Source organism: Pelophylax lessonae (genome assembly GCF_965119305.1).
Source record: "Pelophylax lessonae genome assembly, chromosome: 13".
Classification (NCBI taxonomy): domain Eukaryota; kingdom Metazoa; phylum Chordata; class Amphibia; order Anura; family Ranidae; genus Pelophylax; species Pelophylax lessonae.
Window position 1 is genome coordinate 61,394,332 of NC_138780.1, and position 21,288 is coordinate 61,415,619.

The 21,288-nt window shown below is 46.6% G+C and overlaps 1 protein-coding gene across 8 annotated transcripts in view; it reads left to right on the forward strand.

The window, feature by feature from the left end:
• Positions 1-242: 242 nt before the first annotated feature.
• Positions 243-21,288, forward strand: part of PACS2 (phosphofurin acidic cluster sorting protein 2) — a 1,277,570-nt gene continuing 1,256,524 nt past the window's right edge. For all 8 annotated transcript variants that reach the window (XR_014224766.1, XM_082242585.1, XM_082242586.1 and 5 more), the window contains exon 1: positions 243-357. Coding sequence is in view for 7 of the 8 variants with exons in the window: in XM_082242585.1 (XP_082098711.1) it covers positions 248-357 (110 nt within the window). In the remaining variant the exon portion in view is untranslated. The remainder of the gene's footprint in view (positions 358-21,288) is intronic.

The following is a 21,288-nucleotide window of genomic DNA, read 5'->3' on the forward strand; positions in this document are numbered from 1 at the left end:
ATGAGAGTTAGGAAGGCGCTCCTGTGATGTAGTGGAGGGGGATTTATCGTGTGATCAGTTCACTTTGCGGAGTGAAAGGACTTTGCTAATAAAGCATTTGTTATTCAAAGCCAAAGCTGCATAATCGCAGGGGCGCGCTGATTGGATCGACGAGAGCGTGCAGAAGGAGGGCAAGGAGTTTGGATTGAAGAGAGATGTGACAGTCACTCAGAGGCAGACGAATACTCCCTTCTGCTCATCGGACGCCATGGCAGATAAGGGAAGGATGAGTTTCCCCGGGGCGCTGAATAGGCCAGTGCCCATGAACTTGTTTGCCACCTGGGAGATAGACGGCTCCAGCCCCAGTTGTATCCCCAGGTAATACTGCTGGTGTTTGGGTAACAGTGTTACTGTGTGTGTGTGTGTTTTCTCCTCTGCTGTCATTGGTTAGGAGCTCACCTATAACTGACAGCGCTAAATGTGCTTCTGGTTACACCTAATCCCTTTAAATCTCCACACATTAATTCCACAGATTCGGTGACTGATTATAATTAAACCCTGTGCCCCACAACCTGTGTAACTAACTAATTTCTTTTAGGCTCCATGTGCACTAGCGGTTTTTAAGCTCCTAGAAGCTATTGGCAATTTTTTCTTGTTGCTAGAAACCAAGGGCTCTTTCACACGGGCGTTCCGATCAGATCCCCCTGTCATTCAGCCCTATGGAGCAGCGGATGTCAGCGGTGACATGTCCGCTGCCATCCGCATCCGATCCTGTCCGTGAAATCCGGACGGATGGAAACCCTATTTTCCATCCGTCCTGGGGATCGGATGAGAGCGAACAGGCAGTCTGCTCTCATCCAATTCCCCATAGAGAGCAGCGGGGGGCTCTGACCCCTCCCTCTCCACACTGTGTGCGGTGACGTAGCTGTCATCCGCCGGCTCAGCGGGGATCAGCGGATCAATCCCCCGCTGAGCAGAGCATGGTCCGCAATGGAATGCGGACCGTGTGAAAGAGGTGTTTGTATACGGCTCTACCTGTTTAAGCAGCTTCTCCAACAAAAAAAGAGGGATAATGGCCCCCACACAAATGTATGTGCACTAAAACAAATAACGCAATAGTAGGTAAAGTGCTGAAGAAATTAGTGCAGGGGGTGAATTGCACCCCCCCCCCAAAAACAAAAGTGCACAGTGCGAGTTAAATAAATAAGTGACTGCTCATATAAATAAATGATAAAAGTGACTCCTCATATGGATAAATTCAATAAATAGAAAGTGCATACATTAGATGGGGCCGCTCCAGTAGACGTCTAAAGATGAAACGCGTAGCTACGTACGCCACACGTCACTTCCGGTCTGAGTGGTTTGGAGCCGTGGAACGCGGAAGTGGAAGCGTCCTGTACACAGCTGATGTGATCGGTCCGAATGTAAGTTTTCTACACTTGCCTTTGTATCTATAACTGCATACTACGCTATTGGGGTCCCTTGTTCTTTCTGTTTGAGCACCACAGACTTGAACATCCGAGGGAGGTAGCTCCCAGTGGCTGAAGGAACCCCAGACTGAACCGTTCTCCTTCTGTGGCTATTTACCATACAATCCTTGCCCAGAAGAGGAAAAACTGGGTGAGTGTGTTACCTATTGGTTTCACCTTTTAGGCACCTCACAACACCTCTTTTTTTTTTCACTATTTTCACCATTCACTATTTTACCACATTTGGAAAGTGTTTTTATATATTTTTTGCCTATTGTCAATGAGAATTTTAATCACTGTTGGTTCACCACAATTGTATTGTTTGTACACTTTCCACTGGCACTACCACAGGCAATAAATGACTATTACATTTTATGCACTTTCTATTTATTGAATTTATTCATATGAGGAGTCACTTTTATCATTTATTTATATGAGCAGTCACTTATATTATATATTTAACTCGCACTGTACACTTTTGTTTTTGGGGGGGTGCAGTTCACCCCCTGCTCTAATTTCTTCAGCACTTTACCTACTATTGCGTTATTTGTTTTAGCGCACATTTGTGTGGGGGCCATTATCCCTCTCTTTTTTTTTGTTGGAGAAACTGCTTAAACAGGTAGCGCCGTATACAAACTCCCCTTTTCTCACACATATCGTGCCCCTGGTTTTGCCAGAGGTTGGTTTGTGGCTGCTTACACCTGTATTCATCTATTCCCTACTTTTTAGATATTCCATAGCGCTGGTCGCCTTTTTTCTCTTACATGTGAAAGAGGCCTTAATAATGTTATCCTATGTGTCCATGCACACTACTTAAGGCCCTGTTCACACCTGAGCGTATTTCAACTCGTAAAATGCTCATCTCTGAAGTCTCAAAATGCCCAACAAGCAAAATCCATTTAATTTCAATGGCCCCGTTCCCATATGAGCGTTTTGTCTCCTGGAGCAAAACACCTGAAGCTCAAAAAAGTACATGGGCTTCTTTTTTGGCTGATTCCAAGCGTTTTTGTTAGATGTCAATGCCTGCCTCCAAACACCTGCAAAAAAAACATGAAAAAAGCCCAAAAAAACCCGACTGAAAACGATACATTCAGGTGTGAATGGAGCCTTAGGATCTTGGCATTTTTTTGAGCTTCAGCTACTAGGAGCAGAAAAATTGCTTTTGTAGAGTTTTTGGAGTGTTTTTTTTTCAGCAGAAAAAAAAAATGTATGCTTCTAAATGCTGTTTTTTTTTTTTTCCTTTTATGTACTGCAAAAACATGAATAAATGCTAATCCTTCATTCTACTAGTAGCTGGCGCAAAAATGCTATTAATATTTTTGAGGCAGCTATTTAATTATTTATTTTTTTCCTAGGTGTTTTTTTTTTATTTTGAGTTGATGAAAAACGCTAGTGTGCATGGGGCCTGAAAGGGATGAGGTGGCAATCCTATTTGTGATAGAGCAACTGTTTATTAACCAGAGAAATCATTGATGGGAAGGGCAGCGAAGGAGTAATGAGGCTGATGTATTTGTGTGGTACTCATGGTAGTTACCCTTGTCTTGTGTGGTACTCATGGTAGTTACCCTTGTCTCATGTTACAGCCATAGATTGGGATTACAATGACTTGTCCCAGAATTGTCAGATATCGCTTACAGTAAAGGGTGTTTTTAGTACTAACACCCATCACCAACCAAGCCTCTACTACTTTAATTTAAATATTTCTTTGATATATATGGTATAAACATTACAAAAGGGATAGAGAAAAAGGACATTTGAGATATTGTTTATGCATAGATGGTGTACATACAGAAGGCAAACATTCAGTATTTTTATGTCGGAATAGACTATTTCTAGGTCTATAAGGCTCCATGTACACGGGACATTAGAAAGAAACATGCTGCAAAGCTAGTTCTAATGCCAGGAAAAAGCAGCTGTAAAAACATGCTTTCAGTATCTTTTTCCATTAGCGTTATTGCACGTTTGGCCACGTTGCTTTTAGCAGCGTTTTTTCTGCCTCCATTCAAAATCATTGGTTCCCAATGGGAGCCTATTGATTTGAATGGAAGTCGCATCAGGATGATCCGACTTGCGGTGCGACTTGCGCTGTGAGAATCTTGAGGGGGAACTCCACGCCAAAAATGGGGGGGGGGGGGGGGGAAACTGTGTGGGGTCCCCCCCAGGTTCCAAACCAAGCCCTTCGGCCCAAGAGCCTCATCCCCACAACCCTGGCCGGTGGTTGTGGGGGTCTGCGAGCAGGGGGCTTCTCGGTATCTGGAAGCCCCCTTTAACAAGGATGGCCCCCAGATCCCAGACCCCCTCCCTATGTGAATGGGTATGGGGTACCCCTACCCATTTACTACATAAAAGGCAGTGTATGTAAATAACGACAGGAGACGTTTTTGGAAAGTTTATTAAAAATCCTCATCTGGACTTCTCCGCTCCGGTCTTCTCTTCTCCGCTCTTGTCTTCTGCTCTTTTGCTGTCCACTGTTTTGCTGTCCAATCTTCTGTTCTTTTGCCCTCGGCTCTTCTTCCTCCGGTCCTCCTCAGACGATGTCTCCGGTGATTATGCCGGTCTCCGGTCTCTGCAGCTTGTTATATAGCTATTGTGGGCGTGGCCACCAGGTGACGTCATCAGGAGACTCTGTCCCCTCATGTCACAGATGACATCATCTGGCGGCCACGCCCACAATGGCTATATAACAAGCTGTAGAGACCGGCATAATCACCAGAGACATCGTCTGAGGAGGACCGGAGGAAGAAGAGCCGAGGGCAAAAGAGCAGAAGATTGGACAGCAGAAGAGCGGACAGCAAAAAAGCAGAAGACAAGAAGAGCGGAGAGGAGAAGACCAGAGCGGAGAAGTCCAGATGAGGATTTTTAATAAACTTTCCAAAACGTCTATCATTATTTACATACACTGCCTTTTTATGGGGTGAATGGGTAGGGGTACAGTTTACCCCATACCCATTTACATATGGAGGGGGTCCGGGATCTGGGGGGCCACCCTTGTTAAAGGGGGCTTCCAGATACCGAGAAGCCCCCTGCCCGCAGACCCCCACAACCACCGGCCAGGGTTGTGGGGATGAGGCTCTTGTCCTCAAAATGGGGGCAAGGTGCTTTGAGGTGGGGGGATGCAGAGCTCCCCCTGCCCCAAAGCACCAACCTCCCCCCATGTTGAGGGCATGTGGCCTGGTATGGTCCAGGGGGGGTGGGGCTGCTCGCTCGTCCCCTCCCCCTTCCTGTGCTACTGGGCTGCATGCTCTGATAAGGGTCTGATATGGATTTTGGGGGGCCCCACGCCGTTTTTTTGGCGTGGGGCTACCCTCAAATTCCATACCAGATCTGAAGGGCCTGGTGTGGAACCTGGGGGGGACCCCCACGCAGTTTTTTTTTTTTTTTTTTCCCCCCATTTTTGGCGTGGGGTTCCCCCTCAAGAGTCTCACAGCGCAAGTCACATCATCCTGATCCAACTTGCGGTGCGACTTCCATTCAAATCAATAGGCTCCCATAGGGAACCATTGATTTTGAATGGAAAAAAAAAAAAAAAAAACGTGGCTGAACGTACTTCATCACGTTTGGTCGCGTTCGGTCCCGTTTTTGCGTTTGAAACGCCGGGAAACACACGTTCGGACGCAAATAATTGCGTTCCAAAAAACCTGAACTCGACTGCCTGCAAATGACTGTAAACGACCCTGTGTACATGGACAGATAAGATAACATGCAGGTGGGTTCAGGGGCTTCTGAAAAAAACGCCCAACTGCTCCTTAACGGCCATTTACAACGTCCCGTGTACATGGAGCCTAAAGGTACATCTTCATAGTTACTTGACCAAATTTAGGATTCAAAGTTGGGGTTAGGGTGTAAGAGAACTATGTGCAACACAGCACAGTCAAATTACCATCTTTGTAAATGGCACATTTTATCAGAGAAAAACTTATACCAAGCCTCTACTACTTTAACCACTTATATACAGTGCACTTTCACCCCCTTCCTGCCCAGGCCAATTTTCATTTCAGCTTTCAGCCCTCTCACATTTTGAATGACAATTGCGCGGTCATGCGACACTGTACCCATATGAAATTTATCATTTTTTTCACACAAATGGAGCTCTTTCTTTTGGTGGTATTTAACCGCTGGGTTTTTTTTTTTTCTTACCAAAAAAAAAAGAAAAAAAACAAAACATTTTGAAAGAAAAAAGTTTTTCTTATTTTCTGTGAGTAAATTTTGAAAATAATTTTTCTCCTTCACTGATGTGCGCTGATGAGGCAGCACTGATAGGCTGCACTGATGAGGAGGTACAAATATGCCGCACTGACGAGTGGCACTGATGGGCAGCACCATCAGTGCCCACTATCAGTGCCCATAGTGCTGCCAGTCAGTGCCTAGATGAGCAGGCATTGATGGGCGCTGACTGGCAGCACTATGGGCACTGATGGTGGGCAGTAATTGACACTTTATTTACATTTTCTGTAATCGGGGCAATGATTACTTGTCCTTGTCTCCCTTATGAGGAGGAGCCGCTGATCGGCTCTCCTCGCCTCACACTCTGACAGTGTAAATGAATGACGGCGGGCATAAAGTGTTTAACCTTTCGGGTGGTAATGCCTTTTATTACTAAGCCCAAAAGGTATTTTCAAGTGTAGGCTACAGGCTACAAAGACATATAATGGATAATAGAATATATATATTTTTTTATAAACTGCTGTTGCTATATTATTATTATAAGTACTATTTATATAGCATAGACAAATCACATGCTGCCTTACGTTCATTGTACGTTCACATCAGTCCCTGGCCTCAAGGAGTTTACAATCTAAGGTACTGAGGCCAATTTACACAAATATAAAGTTCACCTTAAAACAAAAAAGTGTGTGTGTGTGTGTGTGTGTGTGTGTGTGTGTGTGTGTGTGTGTGTGTGTGTGTGTGGGGTTTTTTTTTTTTTTTTTTTTTTTGTAGGTAAAAAAATGTGCATTTTATTTTGTTTTCTTAGGAGTAGGTCTCGAATGCAATGCCATGGTCTTGCAGACTGTCAGTATAGCTGTTTGCCCGTACCTCCAATAGTGCACTGGACTAAGACCCCCCCCCCCCCCTTGCATTTAATTGAGAACTACAAGCTGTCTGCCATAGTTCATTCATTCACAGAACAGTGTGATTGAATGACGTGGCTCTGTGGGCGGCCGTGCTTTTTTCACGTTGTGACAGTGGGTGCGCAGAGAAATTCCCCCTGCCACTGTCACAGGGAGAGGATTGGATCGGCGGTGGGGGGTGGTGCATGCTTGACATGTTACATATTCCACCGTAAATATGAGCGTTGCATGTTGACAAACGTGAACTTGTCCTTAAACCACTTCAGCTCCGGAAGGTTTTACCCCCTTAATGACCAGGCCATTTTTTGCGATTCGGCACTGTTACTTTCACAATTGCGCGGTCATGCGATGATGTACTCTAAAACAATTGATGTCCTTTTTTCCCACAAATAGAGCTTTCTTTTGGTAGTATTTGATCACCTGTGCGGTTTTTAGATTTTGCTCTATAAACAAGAGTGACAATTTTGAAAAACGCATAACATTTTTTACTTTCTGCTATAAAACATTCCCAATAATAAAAAAAAAAAAAAATCTTTTTTTATCAGTTTAGGCCAATTTGTGTTCTGCTACATATTTTTGGTAATAAAAATCACAAAAAGTGTGTTTTAAATTGGTTTGCGCAAAAGTTTATCGTGTTTACAAACTATGGGATAGATTTTTGGACTTATTTATTTTTTGTTTTTTATTAGTAATGGCGGCAAGACACTTTTTGGGGACCAGTGACATTAATACAGTAATCGGTGCTAAATATTGTGCACCATTACTGTATAAATGACACTGGCAGGGAAGGGGTTAATGCGGGGGGGGGGGGGGATTGAACAAAGGGTATGTCTACAACTCTACATGTGCTTACGAACTGTGTGTGTGTGGGGAGGAAGGCTCTGTGACGGACACACAGAGATCGGTGTTTCAGTTTAGCTAAAACACAGAATCTCAGTGTGCCTGTCTGACAGAAGAGCTGCCTGCTTTATTTACATAGGCAGGCGGCTCTCCTGTCAGTTTCTGTGAAGATCACGGGAGGCCGGAAGCGATCGTGTCCACTTCACCTGCGGTGTGACTCCTGCTGTGTGTAATTACAGCGAGAGCGCGGCTCCAATGGCGCACACGCGCTGCCGAGACTGCGTGCACATAATCACGTACATGTATGTGATTATGCACAGCCGAGCTGCCCTGCCACAATATATCTGCGTGGGGTTGTCGGCAAGTGGTTAAAGTAGAACTAAATTGACAGGTATTATAACCCTGTAGAGCACATGCATTAGTTATGTGTATCCCATTACTTGCAGGTGGCTGCTTCTGCTAAAAATCTGCTGTGCCTCCTGGGAGCCACCAGTTGTTGCTCTGTCTTTCAGTGTTGTAAAACAGCATCTGCTAGTGAGAAAAGCTGCACTGCTTGCTTGCCCTCTCTCATTCACAGAGCTGCTATTACTGCACTCCCACAATGCATTGTGTTCTGTGTATGGGCAGGGGAGATCCTGTCAGTCATCTGCTTCTCCTCTAATCCCAGTACATGATGCATCGTGGGAGTGTAGTACGAATTCCGTGAATAGTGGATGAGTCCAGCAAGTTGCACAACTTTTCTCAGTAGCAGCGGTTGCTGTTAACTTCTATAGCACTAAAAGATACTTGCTTAGAGCAGTATCTGGTGCCTGTGAGGAGGCAGAGCAGGAAACAACTTTTAGCAGAAGCAGCCGCCTGCACATTATGGTATCATAGGTTGAACTGGATGGACTGATGTCTTTTTTCAACCTCACTAACTATGTATCCTTACACATAGCTAATGTCCTATCCCCCTCTCCCCCCAAAATACAAAACTGAACTAAAGCTTTAATTACCAGTGATACAGTACAGTGAATTGTTTCTGGCCCTGATTCAAATCCGGTCTTTGACTAGGCCAGTAAGTAACCCTCTTCTTCTTTTTGGGACATTGTTCGTGAATTTCTTAGTGAGATCATTATCTAATCGAGGATCGTTCAACTATTAATTTTGGTTTGCCTTCAGCTTTTATTCAAAGGACATCACATTTTCATTGGGTACACTATGGATTTTAATTACTAAAGGCAAATCCACTGTGCACCGCAAGTGCACTTGGAAGAGCAGTCGCTTAAGATCTGAGGGGGACACGCAAGAAAAATAAAAAAACAGCATTTTCTCAGTCGTCTACCAGGGCTCCTCCTACCAGCACAGGAAACTCATTACCCCACCAGATAAAAGTGGTCCTCTAGTCCTCCCCCCTTCAGTATTAGTCTTTCCCCCTGGACGTGGTAACACGTTTTCTGGAACCTGGTTTGTTAGGGCTCATGGTCTGTCCTTTTGGACACTAAGGAAAAATCCTATATACCTCTCCTGCCCAGTGCGATACCTCTTACCTGCAGGTTAGTGGTGGCTGCTCTTCTCCTGTCTTCAGTGCTTGGAGAGGGCCAAGACCACTGATGGCATCCTGGGAAGCAGGGGGGAGTCTGTGTCTGTCCAGGGTGGGCATCCTTGCAGGCAGTGGGGCTGGCCGTGCACAGCACATTGCTGATCCAGTCATTCTTTCTGATCAGCTGCATGTGTAGGACGAAAGGGGTGGAGCTTCTGCGTTCCACGCTGGCCTTAGGAAGTGACAAGGTCATTTCCGGTCGCAGTGATCTCATCAGCCCCGGAGACACTGGTTTCCGGTCTCTAAAAGCATGGACAGGAGATTGCTGGGCGGCTGGTGTTGTGTGTAACACCCAGTAGAGGCTGTGGGACACTCCCAAGAGCAGGATGTAATCCTCTGCAGTAACCTCTCAGGCGATGGATGCAGCCTCTTGCCTTAGTACCCCCCCCCCCAGGTAACCCTGGGGTTTCTTCCCTCTTGCAGATCCTGAGTTTTTTTTTTTTTGCTTTTCTTTTCTTCTCAATCATAGCTGTGTGCTTGGTGAAGGGGCACTTTTTCCTATCTCCTACACTAGGGTTTGTGTAGAGATTTGGGTGGTCTGAATTCACGCTAGACTTTTTTTTTTTTTTTTTGTAGACCAAGGCTCAGGACAAGGTCCAGGTGCAACCACCCAAAAGGAAGTTTGCGGGCAAAGATGAGCTCTGCTTGGAGTAAAGAGGTCTGACGCACATGCATAGACAGTTTAGTGAAGGATGACCGTGCTACAGTATCTCACAAAAGTGAGCACACCCCTCACATTGGGGAGCTACAGTTCATTGAGGGAACCATGAATGCCAACATGTACTGTGACCTATTGATGCAGAGCATCATCCCCTCCCTTCAGAGACTCTGCAGCAGGGCAGAATTCCAACATAATGACCCCAAACTCTGCTTTAAGACGACCACTGACTTCCTAAAAAAGCTGAGGGTAAATGTGATGGACTGGCCAAGCATGTGTCCAGACCTAAACCCTATTGAGCATCTGTGGGGCATCCTCAACGGAAGGTAGAGGAGCGCAAGGTCTCTAACACCCACCAGCTCTGTGATGTCATCATGGAGGAGTGGAAGATAACACCAGTGGCAACCTGTGAAGCTCTGGTGAACTTCATGCCCAAGAGGGTTAAGGCAGTGCTGGAAAATAATGGTGGCCACACAAAATATTAACACTTTGGGCCCAATTTGGACATGTTCGCTTAGGGATGTATGCACTTTTGTTGCCAGCGGTTTAGACATTAAAGGCTGTGTGTTGTTATTTTGAGGGGATAGCAAATTGACACTGTAATACAAGCTGTACACTCACTACTTTACATTGTAGCAAAGTGGCATTTCTTCAGTGTTGTCACATGAAAAGATAAAATATTTACAAAAATGTGAGGGGTGTACTCGTGTAAGATACTGTATATCCTCTCAAAGAATGCTCACTTCAGTTAGAGATGAGCTTTCCTCTACAATTTGTCAATAAGGGATTTAAAGGAACTGAAAGTAGACTCCCTCTGTCAGGCGTTAGAATGGTCCGTTCCAAAACAAAATTGCGATGCTGTTAACACCTTACCCCTGCGCTCAGAACCAGAGCTCCCTGTCTACTTCATTCCACGGAACTCACACTTGGCATCCCAAATGGCTGAGGCATTGCTACCCTATAAGACTGGGGTAGTCTGAAGGTACTGCAAAAAAACAAAACAAACAAAGGGTGCACCGGCCTAGTGCATTGTCCTCAATATCACCTTTTATGATTTAAAAAAATGATCTACTCGCAAACTATTGTTGTAAAACAGCATATCCAATCCAAACATCAGGAACAATCTGTGTCGGTACCCACTGTCCTAACGGATGATGGCTGACGCATTTCGAGGCTGAACCCCCCCCCCCTTTATATTTATGAAATTATAGTTCCCTAAGGAAGGATTGGAGGTTGGTTGCTTTGGTTTGGATTGTAAGGGTTACTAAATGTTAGTGTGAAAATATGTAACTGAAAATTACAATGGTGCGCTAATTACTAAATAATCAAACAAACAAAATTGTCCGTGAATAACTAAATTGATTGAAGAGGAGTCTATTCCATCTGGAAAAAAGGGTGTTCCCAAACAAATGCGTGCTGAACGAACTCTTGTGAAGTGATAGGTGAATTAACCTCTTACCAAACAAAGGTCCAATGGAGCAAGATATAGTGCAATAACTGTGTATGAAAGTGACACCCAGTGATATGAATGGACCCTTACCACATAGGAGAGAAAACGAAGCATATGCTGTGGAACCAGGAAATCCAAACAAACGGCCACACTAGATGAAAAATCCAGAGGGATGGACGGATGCAGCTTCCCAAGATCTTTATGGGCTTCCACGGGTACAGGTGCCAGCAGGAGGACCACAATGGAAAAAAGGAAGGGACTGATGGTGCATTACCCACGATATTTGTTAATAAAATGACAAAACACTTACAAGCATCCTGTATGTTTATAGCGATATGCCCAAAAAGTTGCGGTCGCCTGCAGTGCGATCCGGGACCAATAGCAGCGCGGCTTGCTCCCTCCGACGGTGTTTCCACTGAATAGTCTGCTTCTGGGACTGGAGCTATGACAGAAGCCGACTTTAAAGTAATCTAGTGAGCTAGCCAGAACCACCTGTGGAGGGATATTCCACATTTTCACAGCTCTTACAGGGATGAAACCTTTCTGTATTTGGAGACTAAATCTGTTTTCCTCTAGATGTAAAGAGTGTCCCCTTGTCGTCTGTGTTGACCTTTAAAGTGAACAACTCAACACTTAAGTTCACTATATGGACCCCTTATGTATTTATACATGTTGCTCTTATCCCCCCTTAATCTCCTCTTCTCAAGAGCGAATAAATTCAGTTCCTCGAATCTTTTCTCATAGCTGAGCAGCTCCTCCATGCCTCTTATCGGTTTGGTTGCCCTTCTCTGCACTTTCTCCAGTTCCCCGATATCCTTTTTAAGAACTTGTGCCCAAAACTGAACTGCATATTCCAGATGAGGTCTTACTAATGATTTGGTACATGGGCAAAATATCTCTCTCTCTGGAGTCCATGCCTCTGTTAATACAAGAAAGGACTTTGCTTTGGAAACCGCAGCTTGGCATTGAATGCTATTATTAGACTTATGATCTACCAGAACACCCGAATCCTTCTCCGTGATGGATACCCCCAGTTCTACTCCGCATAGTATGTATGCTGCATGCATATTTTTAGCCCCCAAGTGCATAACTTTTATCAACATTAAACCTCATTTGCCACATAGTTGCCCAATGAAATAGTGCATTGAGGTCAGCTTGTAAGTTGGAGACATCCTGTAAAGAAGTTATTCTACTGCAAAGCTTGGTGTCATCTGCAATGACTGAAATGGTACTTTTAATCCCACACCCTATATCATTTATAAAGATATTATAAAGTAAGGGTCCCAACACTGAACCTTGGGGTACACCACTGATAACCTTAGACCATTGAGAGTAAGAATCATTAACCACTACTCTCTGAATCTTTATCTTCCATTGACAGCCGCAACTTTAATGTTTCTTCACTATTGGGTTATGCGCCATCTAAAGGAGAAGACTAGGCAGTGAAATGTTTTCACTCGACACGCCTATAGGGGCTGTCCCTCACAACATAATCTCAGACACACTGTGCTCTCATATCTGTTTTTTGCTGCCTAGTGAAGGAGTAGGACCTAGGTTTCCTGCTGGGATTACGGTCTCAGTTTTTATATTCTTTTCAGAATGTTTGTTTTTATTTCTTTACTCACTATCATTAGCTAGTGTCAGGGGGATCCTCCTGGTGAACTACAAGCGACAGCCGGCTGCGGTTTCACACTGGATAATCTAGATCCTTACAGTCTCTCAGCCTGGCCAACGAGCGTGAGCAGGTTGTGGTTTCGCCCAGGCCTCGCCATGACAGAGCCCCGGTGGATAGGGACGAGCCTGCGAGCGGATGCCTTGAGTCACATCGAACTGGAATGTCCCGAGTTGCAGCGTACCTCTTTTGGCTGGCAGCACCCCCACTCAGGGCGGGAGGCGAGCTGCTTCGGAGCAGAGCCCACCCTGTCCACGGTATGGTGAGTGATGCAACGCCCCCATGTCCCTGAAGCAGACCTCTGAGGGGGAAATGTGGGCCCACTCTTGGGGATAACAGGGCTGTGTTTCTCTGAAAGATCCCCCCCAGGCCTATCAGGACAGGCCCTGCCCCACCTGCTCCCACTGGGGGCGCTATAGTCGGCGTTTGACGCCTGGGGAGGGGGGTTTTTAATAAATGTTACCTTGTCCCTTTGGATGGATTCCCACGCTGGCCTCATGCCTGGGTACTGAGTGCATGGCAGCACTGTTGGCCGCCATTTTAAGTGTGGGCAAAGGGTCTCTCTGTGTAAGGGCTGCGGCCATTTTCCCTTAGCTTCCTATACTTTACTATTGGCACCATTTTATTGTAGCCTGAGGCTACACAGGCAGTGTGTGGCCTTCAGCGATGATATGTCACTGCCTGTCAGACGTTTTAATGCTGGAGATTACACTGCAGAGCAGCTACTTCTCAGAGGTGGTAAAGTAAGGGGTTCTGTTCCTTTGGACATTCCTCGGGCACATTTTTGCTCCTGCCAGCCTTTAAGGGGGACTCCGGATGGAGCGCGGTATAGCAGTGCGGACTGCGATCGCGATTTAAAGGGGAAGTGCGCTCTTTTTTTCTAAAATTGCAAAATGGAGTCCCAAGGTGAAAATTCCCCCTCAGACTTTATTAGTGCGCATGCCGGACCATCTGGATCGCAGTCTCTCATGTCTGTCTCTGCAGCTTTGAAAAATCTGGCGTCAAAGGTGGTCTTTGTGATAAAACAAGTCGTTAACCAGAAACTGCCACTGCCTTCTCAGTCCTCTGATTCAGAGCCTGATATGGTCGCCACGGATAATCCCATCCCTGAGGGATCCTTGTCCTAGAAGTCAGATGGTCAGGAGGATATGTCCTCCTCGGCTGCAGAGCGGGAACGTGCTGGGGTGGAAGCACTGATTCATTCAGTAAGGGAAACATTGCAAATGGATGATGAGCCCACACAGCCAGGACAGTGGGTAGCTTTTTTTTGGCTCCCGCAAAGCCCAGAAGTCAGGTTTGGTGTTCCCTTGTCCCGAAGACTTTCACGATATTGTGAATGAGCAATGGCGGTGCGTTAGGCACGTGCTAGTGGTGCAAAAGCGCTTTTAACGCTGTTATCCCTTTTGCTGACTCAGTCTCAAATATGTGGATCACCCTGTTTCCAGAAAAAGAATCTACTGTGGTACCTGTGGAAGTCTCCCCGATGTTTACGGACCCGGTGGACAGATGGGTGAAATCCCTTTCCCGCCACCTGCATTTGCTGGCGGGCTCAATACTTAAACCTGTATTTGCGTCTGTCCTGGTTTCTCAGACAGTTACAGAATGGGTTGAAGTGCTTAGGGTAACTTGAACGCTGAGACAGTTCCCCCGATTCTGTTCTCATGGACCAGCTGGCCCAGGCCCTGGTGTACCTGCGTGCTGCGGCTCCTCTGGTGCCAGAGTGTCAGCGGTGGGGATTGCCATATGGGATTGCCATACGCGCATGGTGTGGCTGCAGAGCTGGTCGGCGGACCAGGCTTCTAAGAAGGCCTTAACTGATCTCGCATTTTTGGGTGAATGCCTTGGATGAGTTAATCAAGGGCCTAAGGGGGGGGGGGTTAAGAGTACTCTGCTACCCCAATCCTCAAAAGACAAGGCACCTCGCAGTAAGAGGGGGACCCTCTTTCGCGGCTCACAAGCGTTTTTTTTTTTTCGTGCCTCAAGGGCGCAAGAAAAAGGTAAACCGTTCAGAGTTCAGTTCTGGAGGAACAAGGCTTGGCCTGGTAAGCCCAAGACTAGCCAGTCCGGTTCGCGGACAAATCCTCTTTTGCATGAAGGGGCACCCTCACCCGATTTGGGGTTGGGGGGCCGTTTGCGTTCCTTTTAGGAAACCTGGATGTATGATTCAGGACAAATGGGTTCACAAAGTAATTTGTTCGGGTACAAGATCGAATTTCGGTCTCCTCCAGCAGGCGGATTGTTTGCATCAAATCTCCGTCTGTCTGCGGATCGATTGAAGGATCTCAGGGAGGCAGTGCAGGATCTCCTTGCACAGGCAGTGATTGTGCCTGTTCCTCAGCAGGGAAGGTTTCAAGGTTTTTTTTATTTTTTTTTATTCAAACCTGTTCACAGTGCCCTGAAAGGAGGGCAAGGTGCGTCCATTTCTGGACCTCAAAATCACTGCACCGCTTTGTGCGTGTGTAGAAGTTTCGGATGGAATCCATTGGGTCGGAGCCTCCATTCCCAGAGTCTTCGCTAAGGTTTTGGCCCCGGTGTTGGCTTTCCTCTGCAAAAAGGGGATTGCGATCCTCGGATATCTGGACGATCTCCTCCTGTTGGGAGCAAGTTCTCATCTGACCCTATTGGGCGACCTGTCAATCATGGTTAAGACCCTTCAGGAGTTTGGTGGACCATCAACTTCAAGAAGTCTGGGCTGACTCCGTCGGTGCGCTTGAATTACCTAGGTATGATTTTAGACTCCTCTCTGGCGAGGGTCTTTCTCCCCGGGGAAAACGTCAGACTTTGCAAAGCGAGATCAGGTTGCTGATGGATGCCGATCTCTCCTCCCTGCGGACTTGTATGAGGTCTCTGGGTCTGATGGGGTCGACCTTCGAGGCGGTCCCGTTTGCTCATTTTCACAGAAGACCTCTACAAAAAGAGATTCTTATCAAGTGGAACAAGGATCCACAGTCCTTAGACAGAATATGTCTAAACCTGCTCACCAGGTCGGAGCTCTTGTGGTGGCTTCTGTCGCCCGCTCTGAGCCAGGGCAGGTCTTTTCTACCACTGTTGTGGACAGTGGTCACCACGGATGCCAGCCTATCGGGCTGGGGTGGGGTGCTGGACAATTTCTCTGCCCAGGGAAGCTGGTCGACGGAGGAATCCTCTTTACCGATTAAATGTCCTGGAACTCAGGGTGATCAAGCTCTGCCTGCTGGACTGGATGACTCGGCTGCACTGTTTTCTGGTTCGGGTACAAACTGACAATGCCACGGCTGTGAAGAGGGCGCCAAGAGTGTCCGGGCGGCCAGGGAGGTGGCGGACTTGGGCCAAGGAACATGTTCCTGCTCTCTATGCAGTTGACATTCCCGGTGTGGGGAATTGGCAGGCGGATTACCGGAGTCGTCAGGTTCTGGATCAGGGGGAATGGTCCCTGCATCCGGAGGTTTTTCATCTCCTGTGTGCCCGATGGGGCACTCCAGAAGTGGATCTTTTTGTTCAGACAAGACAAAAATAAGTTAGAGGTTTAAGGCCAGGGCTCAAGGCCCTCCGGCCGACGCCACAGATGTATTGGTGGTGCCCTGGAGTCAATGTCGGCTGATTTTATGCCTTTCCTCCGATACAGCTGTTGTCGAGGTTCCTCCGCAGGTTGGCGGTGGAAAAGATGCCAGTGATTCTGGTAGCCCCATACTGGCTTCGCCAGTCTTGGTACGCAGACCTTAAAAGATGGTCGTCTAGCCTCCTTGGCGGCTGCCTCTGAGAGAGGATCTGCGGTCTCAAAGGCCGATCTTCCATACTGCTTTACGGTCGCTGGCTTTAATGGCATGGCTGTTGAAGGCCAGGTGTTGAGAGACAGGGGTCTCTCTGATTCTGTGATTCCTACCCTGTTGAGGGCTAGAAAGGCGTATTCCAGGAAGTTTTATCATCGTACATGGAAGATGTATATTGCCTGGTGTGAATCGCAAAAATTGCATCCTCGCTCGTTTTCGGTGGCGAGGGTCTTGGCTTTCTTGCAGAAAGGAGTTGAACCATGTTTGGCTTTAGGCACGATTAACCACCTCAATACTGGGCACTTAAACCCCCTTCCTTCCCAGACCACTTTTCAGCTTTCGGTGCTCTCGCAATTTGAATCCCAATTACTCAGTCATGCTACACTGTACCCAAATGAAATTCTTATCATTTTGTTCCCACAAATGGAGCTTTCTTTTGGTGGTATTTATTCACCGCTGGATTTTTTATTTTTTGTGATACAAGCGAAAATATAGCGAAGAAAAAAAAAATTATATTTTCTATTGTCTGTTTTAAAAAAAATCCAATACTTCCGGTTCCGGCGCCCATGTAAGCGGCTGTGAAGGACTTCGGCTCCGGCTCTCACCCGCATATTAAGCCTCTCATACAGGTCCGGGTACACCATCCGACCACACAACCCGATCTTTACCATCAGGGAACACTTTAGGATGGATCGCTATATTCGCCCGAACGGCTCCGCTGCAAATCGAGCCCGCGGCTTCAACTCCGGCCCCTCCAATGAAGCGGACATGGCAGACGCCGCTCCTCCTTCCTTCAGCGGCCCGGCAAGGTCAGTCTTCATCCCCCCTGCCAGACAACCAGATAGCCTCCCTGGCTAAAGCAGTGGCTAGCTTATTGTCACCAACCATCACAGAAGCAGTGGATAAGGCGATAGCCTTAGGGATGGCTCAGCTACAGAAGGAAATGGGGGATCACTCCTGCAGGATTTGGAGCACAGGCTCTCAGATGTGGAGGATGAGCTTCAAGGCTCATTCTCCATGGATCAACAAGCCAGACAGACCCAAAGATATTTGCTGGACAAACTGGACGATTTGGAGAATCGATCCAGGAGGAACAACCTCTGGATCATAGGCCTCCCTGAGACATATGGGGCTGACACTCTCTCATGGACATAGTTACTACCCGCCTCCCTCTGGCCCTGGGGATCCACACCACGTGCATTGCCAAACGAGCCCACCGTTTGGGGGTCCCTTCAAATGACCGGAAGACGCCTCGCCCTGTCATAGTACGCTATTTGAACTACTGTATATGGATCGGCAAAATATCCTCAAATCATTTCGAAATGCCAAAACGTTCCAAGTTGATGGCCACAAGTTGATGGTCTTTGCAGACTACTCGCAGGAGGTAACAAGGCGTAGAAAGGCCTTCCAACTGTTGTGTCAGGCACTATACCGCAAAGCCATTAAATTTACCCTGGCATACCCTGTTACTTTGCGCTTATCAGACTTATCAGGGGAACAAAAATCATTTTCACATCCTGAGGAAGCCACGCATTTTCTCGACCGCCACTTCAACATCCAGGTGGATACGCCTGCGACACCCTCTCCCAAACGCCCGCAGGGGGCAAGAGAACAATGCAGCCTGAGGAAAGACCCGGCGAAAAAGCAGCACACCAATGGATCCTCATCCCGCCAACGAAATCACTGAACATCCCTCATCTGCCTTTGGTGCGGCCCTACTATTCTAGTTTTCTGTTGTCATTGCCCTGGGAAACGCTTTTCTGCTCCTGCAATGGTTCTTTCTTGAACCCAGCATCCACTCCTTCACCGTACGGTTTGTCGGACTGAACTGTCACCCTGTATGCTCCTATTACCTCTTTATGCTTTCTACTGCACACAGCCTGTGCGAACACTGCCACCCTTGAAGCTTTACCTGAGGTTGTATCTCTATTTTGTAGCTCCAATAGTGTTGATTCATTACGCTGAAGTGATGTGTTCTGTTACACTGATTACTGTTCACTGCTCTTTTCGCCTCTGGATTCGCACAGCCTTACAGTTATTTGAGCCTCATACGCTCATTATTCATACTGGACATAGTTCCTAGAGATACCGGTAACGCTGTCCGCCCGCATGTCTCTCTACATGAGGAAAAAAAGAGAAGTCCTTGTACTCAATGTTTTACACCCTATGCCTCCATCCTTTGACCACTGGGTCACGTTCTCCCTCACCTTCTCCCATTTGTACGCTAGACTCAGTAAGCTTGTCTTTATATTGTAGAGGTCAATTGCTCCAATCACCATGCTACCTTTTTGGTACCGTCTCACTCCCCTCGCTGCTCTGCACTGCTTCACGGCTCAATCCTACCCATATGATCTCCCATGACCTATCCTCTCCTGGAATGTTAAGGGCCTCAGGTCACCTCATAAACGGATGGCCGTCCTCAGACACTTAAGGCGTCTGCGGGCGGACATCGCCATTTTACAGGAATCCCATTTGGAGGCGAAGGACTTCCATAGAATGCAGAAACTTTGGGTGGGGCAGGTGTATGGCTCACCGGCAGTTAAAGGTAAATCAGGGGGTGCTGATTCTCATTCATAAAAACTACCCAGCCACAGTCCAATCCACTCACTTTGACGAGGAGGGACGTGTTGCCCTCTTGCATTTCGCACACGCTCACCTAGAATGGTTTGTGGCTGGAGTATACGCTCCTACCACTCCCTCTGCGGCCTTCTTTCAAGCGCTATCACGTGACTTAGCTCCCTTCCTGCATTTGCCGCTACTTGTTGCTGGCGACTTTAACCAACTTATGGCCCCCTCTGAAGATGGAGAGCCCGCAGCCTGTTACCTATCTGTCTCCCGCAACTACTATTCCCCCATACTATTACACATGGCGGAAAGCCTACATTTGACGGACATCTGGCGTCTATCCAATCCTACCGGCAGGGAATTTACTTTCTTCTCTCATCCCCATCATACGCTCACACGAATTGACTACACATTGGCGAATGATAAATTGCTTCCGTACACTAGCTCACCTAAAATACATGACATTGCCATTTCGGACCATGCCCCCATCTCTGTAGACATCTCCATATATGCCTACACACCGTCCTTTTAAACACTGGCGGTTCCCTTCATATCTAGCAAAGGACCCGGGGGTTGCCACACTCATCCGGGATGTGCAAAAGAAGATAGTTCCCCTAAGTGGGACTTTAAAGGCACATACATTTTGAAAGATATAGAAAGATATAATGATATAAAAAAAATCTTTTATTAAATAGGTAATACAATAGAGACAATAAAATACCATGTGTAGATAATGGGCAACAAGACAAAAAAACTCATATCGCTACAGTGGATACCCAACATGTTTCGAAGTCATAAACATAATTTGCTCCTTCTTCAGGGTTTTTTTCCAAAAGCGGTACTCTAATAATATAAAAATAGAGGTATGAGACCCATATTTTATGGAGAATTAAATGTTATACAATGTTCTTGAATTTTGCAAAACATAATAAATAGATAATTAATGAGTACTTACAGAGTTTTAAGTCAGAGTAAAGCTTACACGGTAAACATAATGATTAAAAGCAACTGAAGGTATGGACCCGTCCGGCAAGATATGTGGTAGAGTAAATTGCACTTATGATCAATCCGTAAATATCTTAATTGGTGGAATTGAGAGGGTGCCCTAATGTTAGCTGGACATCTGAAGTCCTGGAAAAGGAGGAGCCAGGGGCAATCCCATATGGTGTACGTATCCACAGAGAAGCAGGATATGACTGATCTAAAAAAGATAGGCAAATAATTGCTGGTAAATGGTATGGATTTTACTTGAATGGGATGCACAAAGATTTATTCTTGTAAAGAATAAATGAAGAATCATTGCAGAGTGGTCCAAAAAGGATCCAAAATTGGGATGAATACAAGTAACCATAAAGGAAAAAAGGAGCAACTGAACCAGTAACAATACCTTATCGGCAGGTGGATTTAGATGAGCGTCCTCTCCACACAGCAGCCAGCAGACGAATGCGCTGGCTGGCTGTGAGGAGAGGCAGCTATTTCAAATGCTCACTTATTATGGGTGAAGGGAATCAGCTGGCATCCAAAGGACTTCCTGGAGCGCCGGTGCCGAGACCGCCCCCAACCCACGTGATACGCTGGCGGCGTGACGTGGTGTGGGCAGGATCGGCATCTGCGCTTCACCGACACGGGGGACGAAACCGGAAGTGTAGAGATACACTTCGGCTTCCTGTTTAGTCTGAGCCGGACCGGATGGTGCAGCAAGAGTGGAAGAGGATGCAGACTAACACACCGTGGAGAGCGGTGTGTGTCTCACCCGTGCCGGGATGAGCAGCTAGAAGGGCCAAAATTTCATAATAAAACGTAGTGAATAAAGGCATCATGACTGTATAGATAATCATGTTGTATGCACAATGTATTAACAACTCATGGAGGGGATGGAAAAATTAAAGGAATTAAGGACATAAATTGACACAATGCACAAAGGGAACAATGGGGAGAAGAAAATTGTGGAACCTGTTCCCTTTGTGCATTGTGTCAATTTATGTCCATAATGACTAAGCACCTGAATGTTCACCTTCCGGCATACTGTGGTTTCTTAATTCCTTTAATTTTTCCATCCCCTCCATGAGTTGTTAATACATTGTGCATACAACAACATGATTATCTATACAGTCATGATGCCTTTATTCACTACGTTTTTATTATGAAATTTTGGCCCTTCTAGCTGCTCATCCCGGCACGGGTGAGACACACACCGCTCTCCACGGTGTGTTAGTCTGCATCCTCTTCCACTTTTGCTGCACCATCCGGTCCGG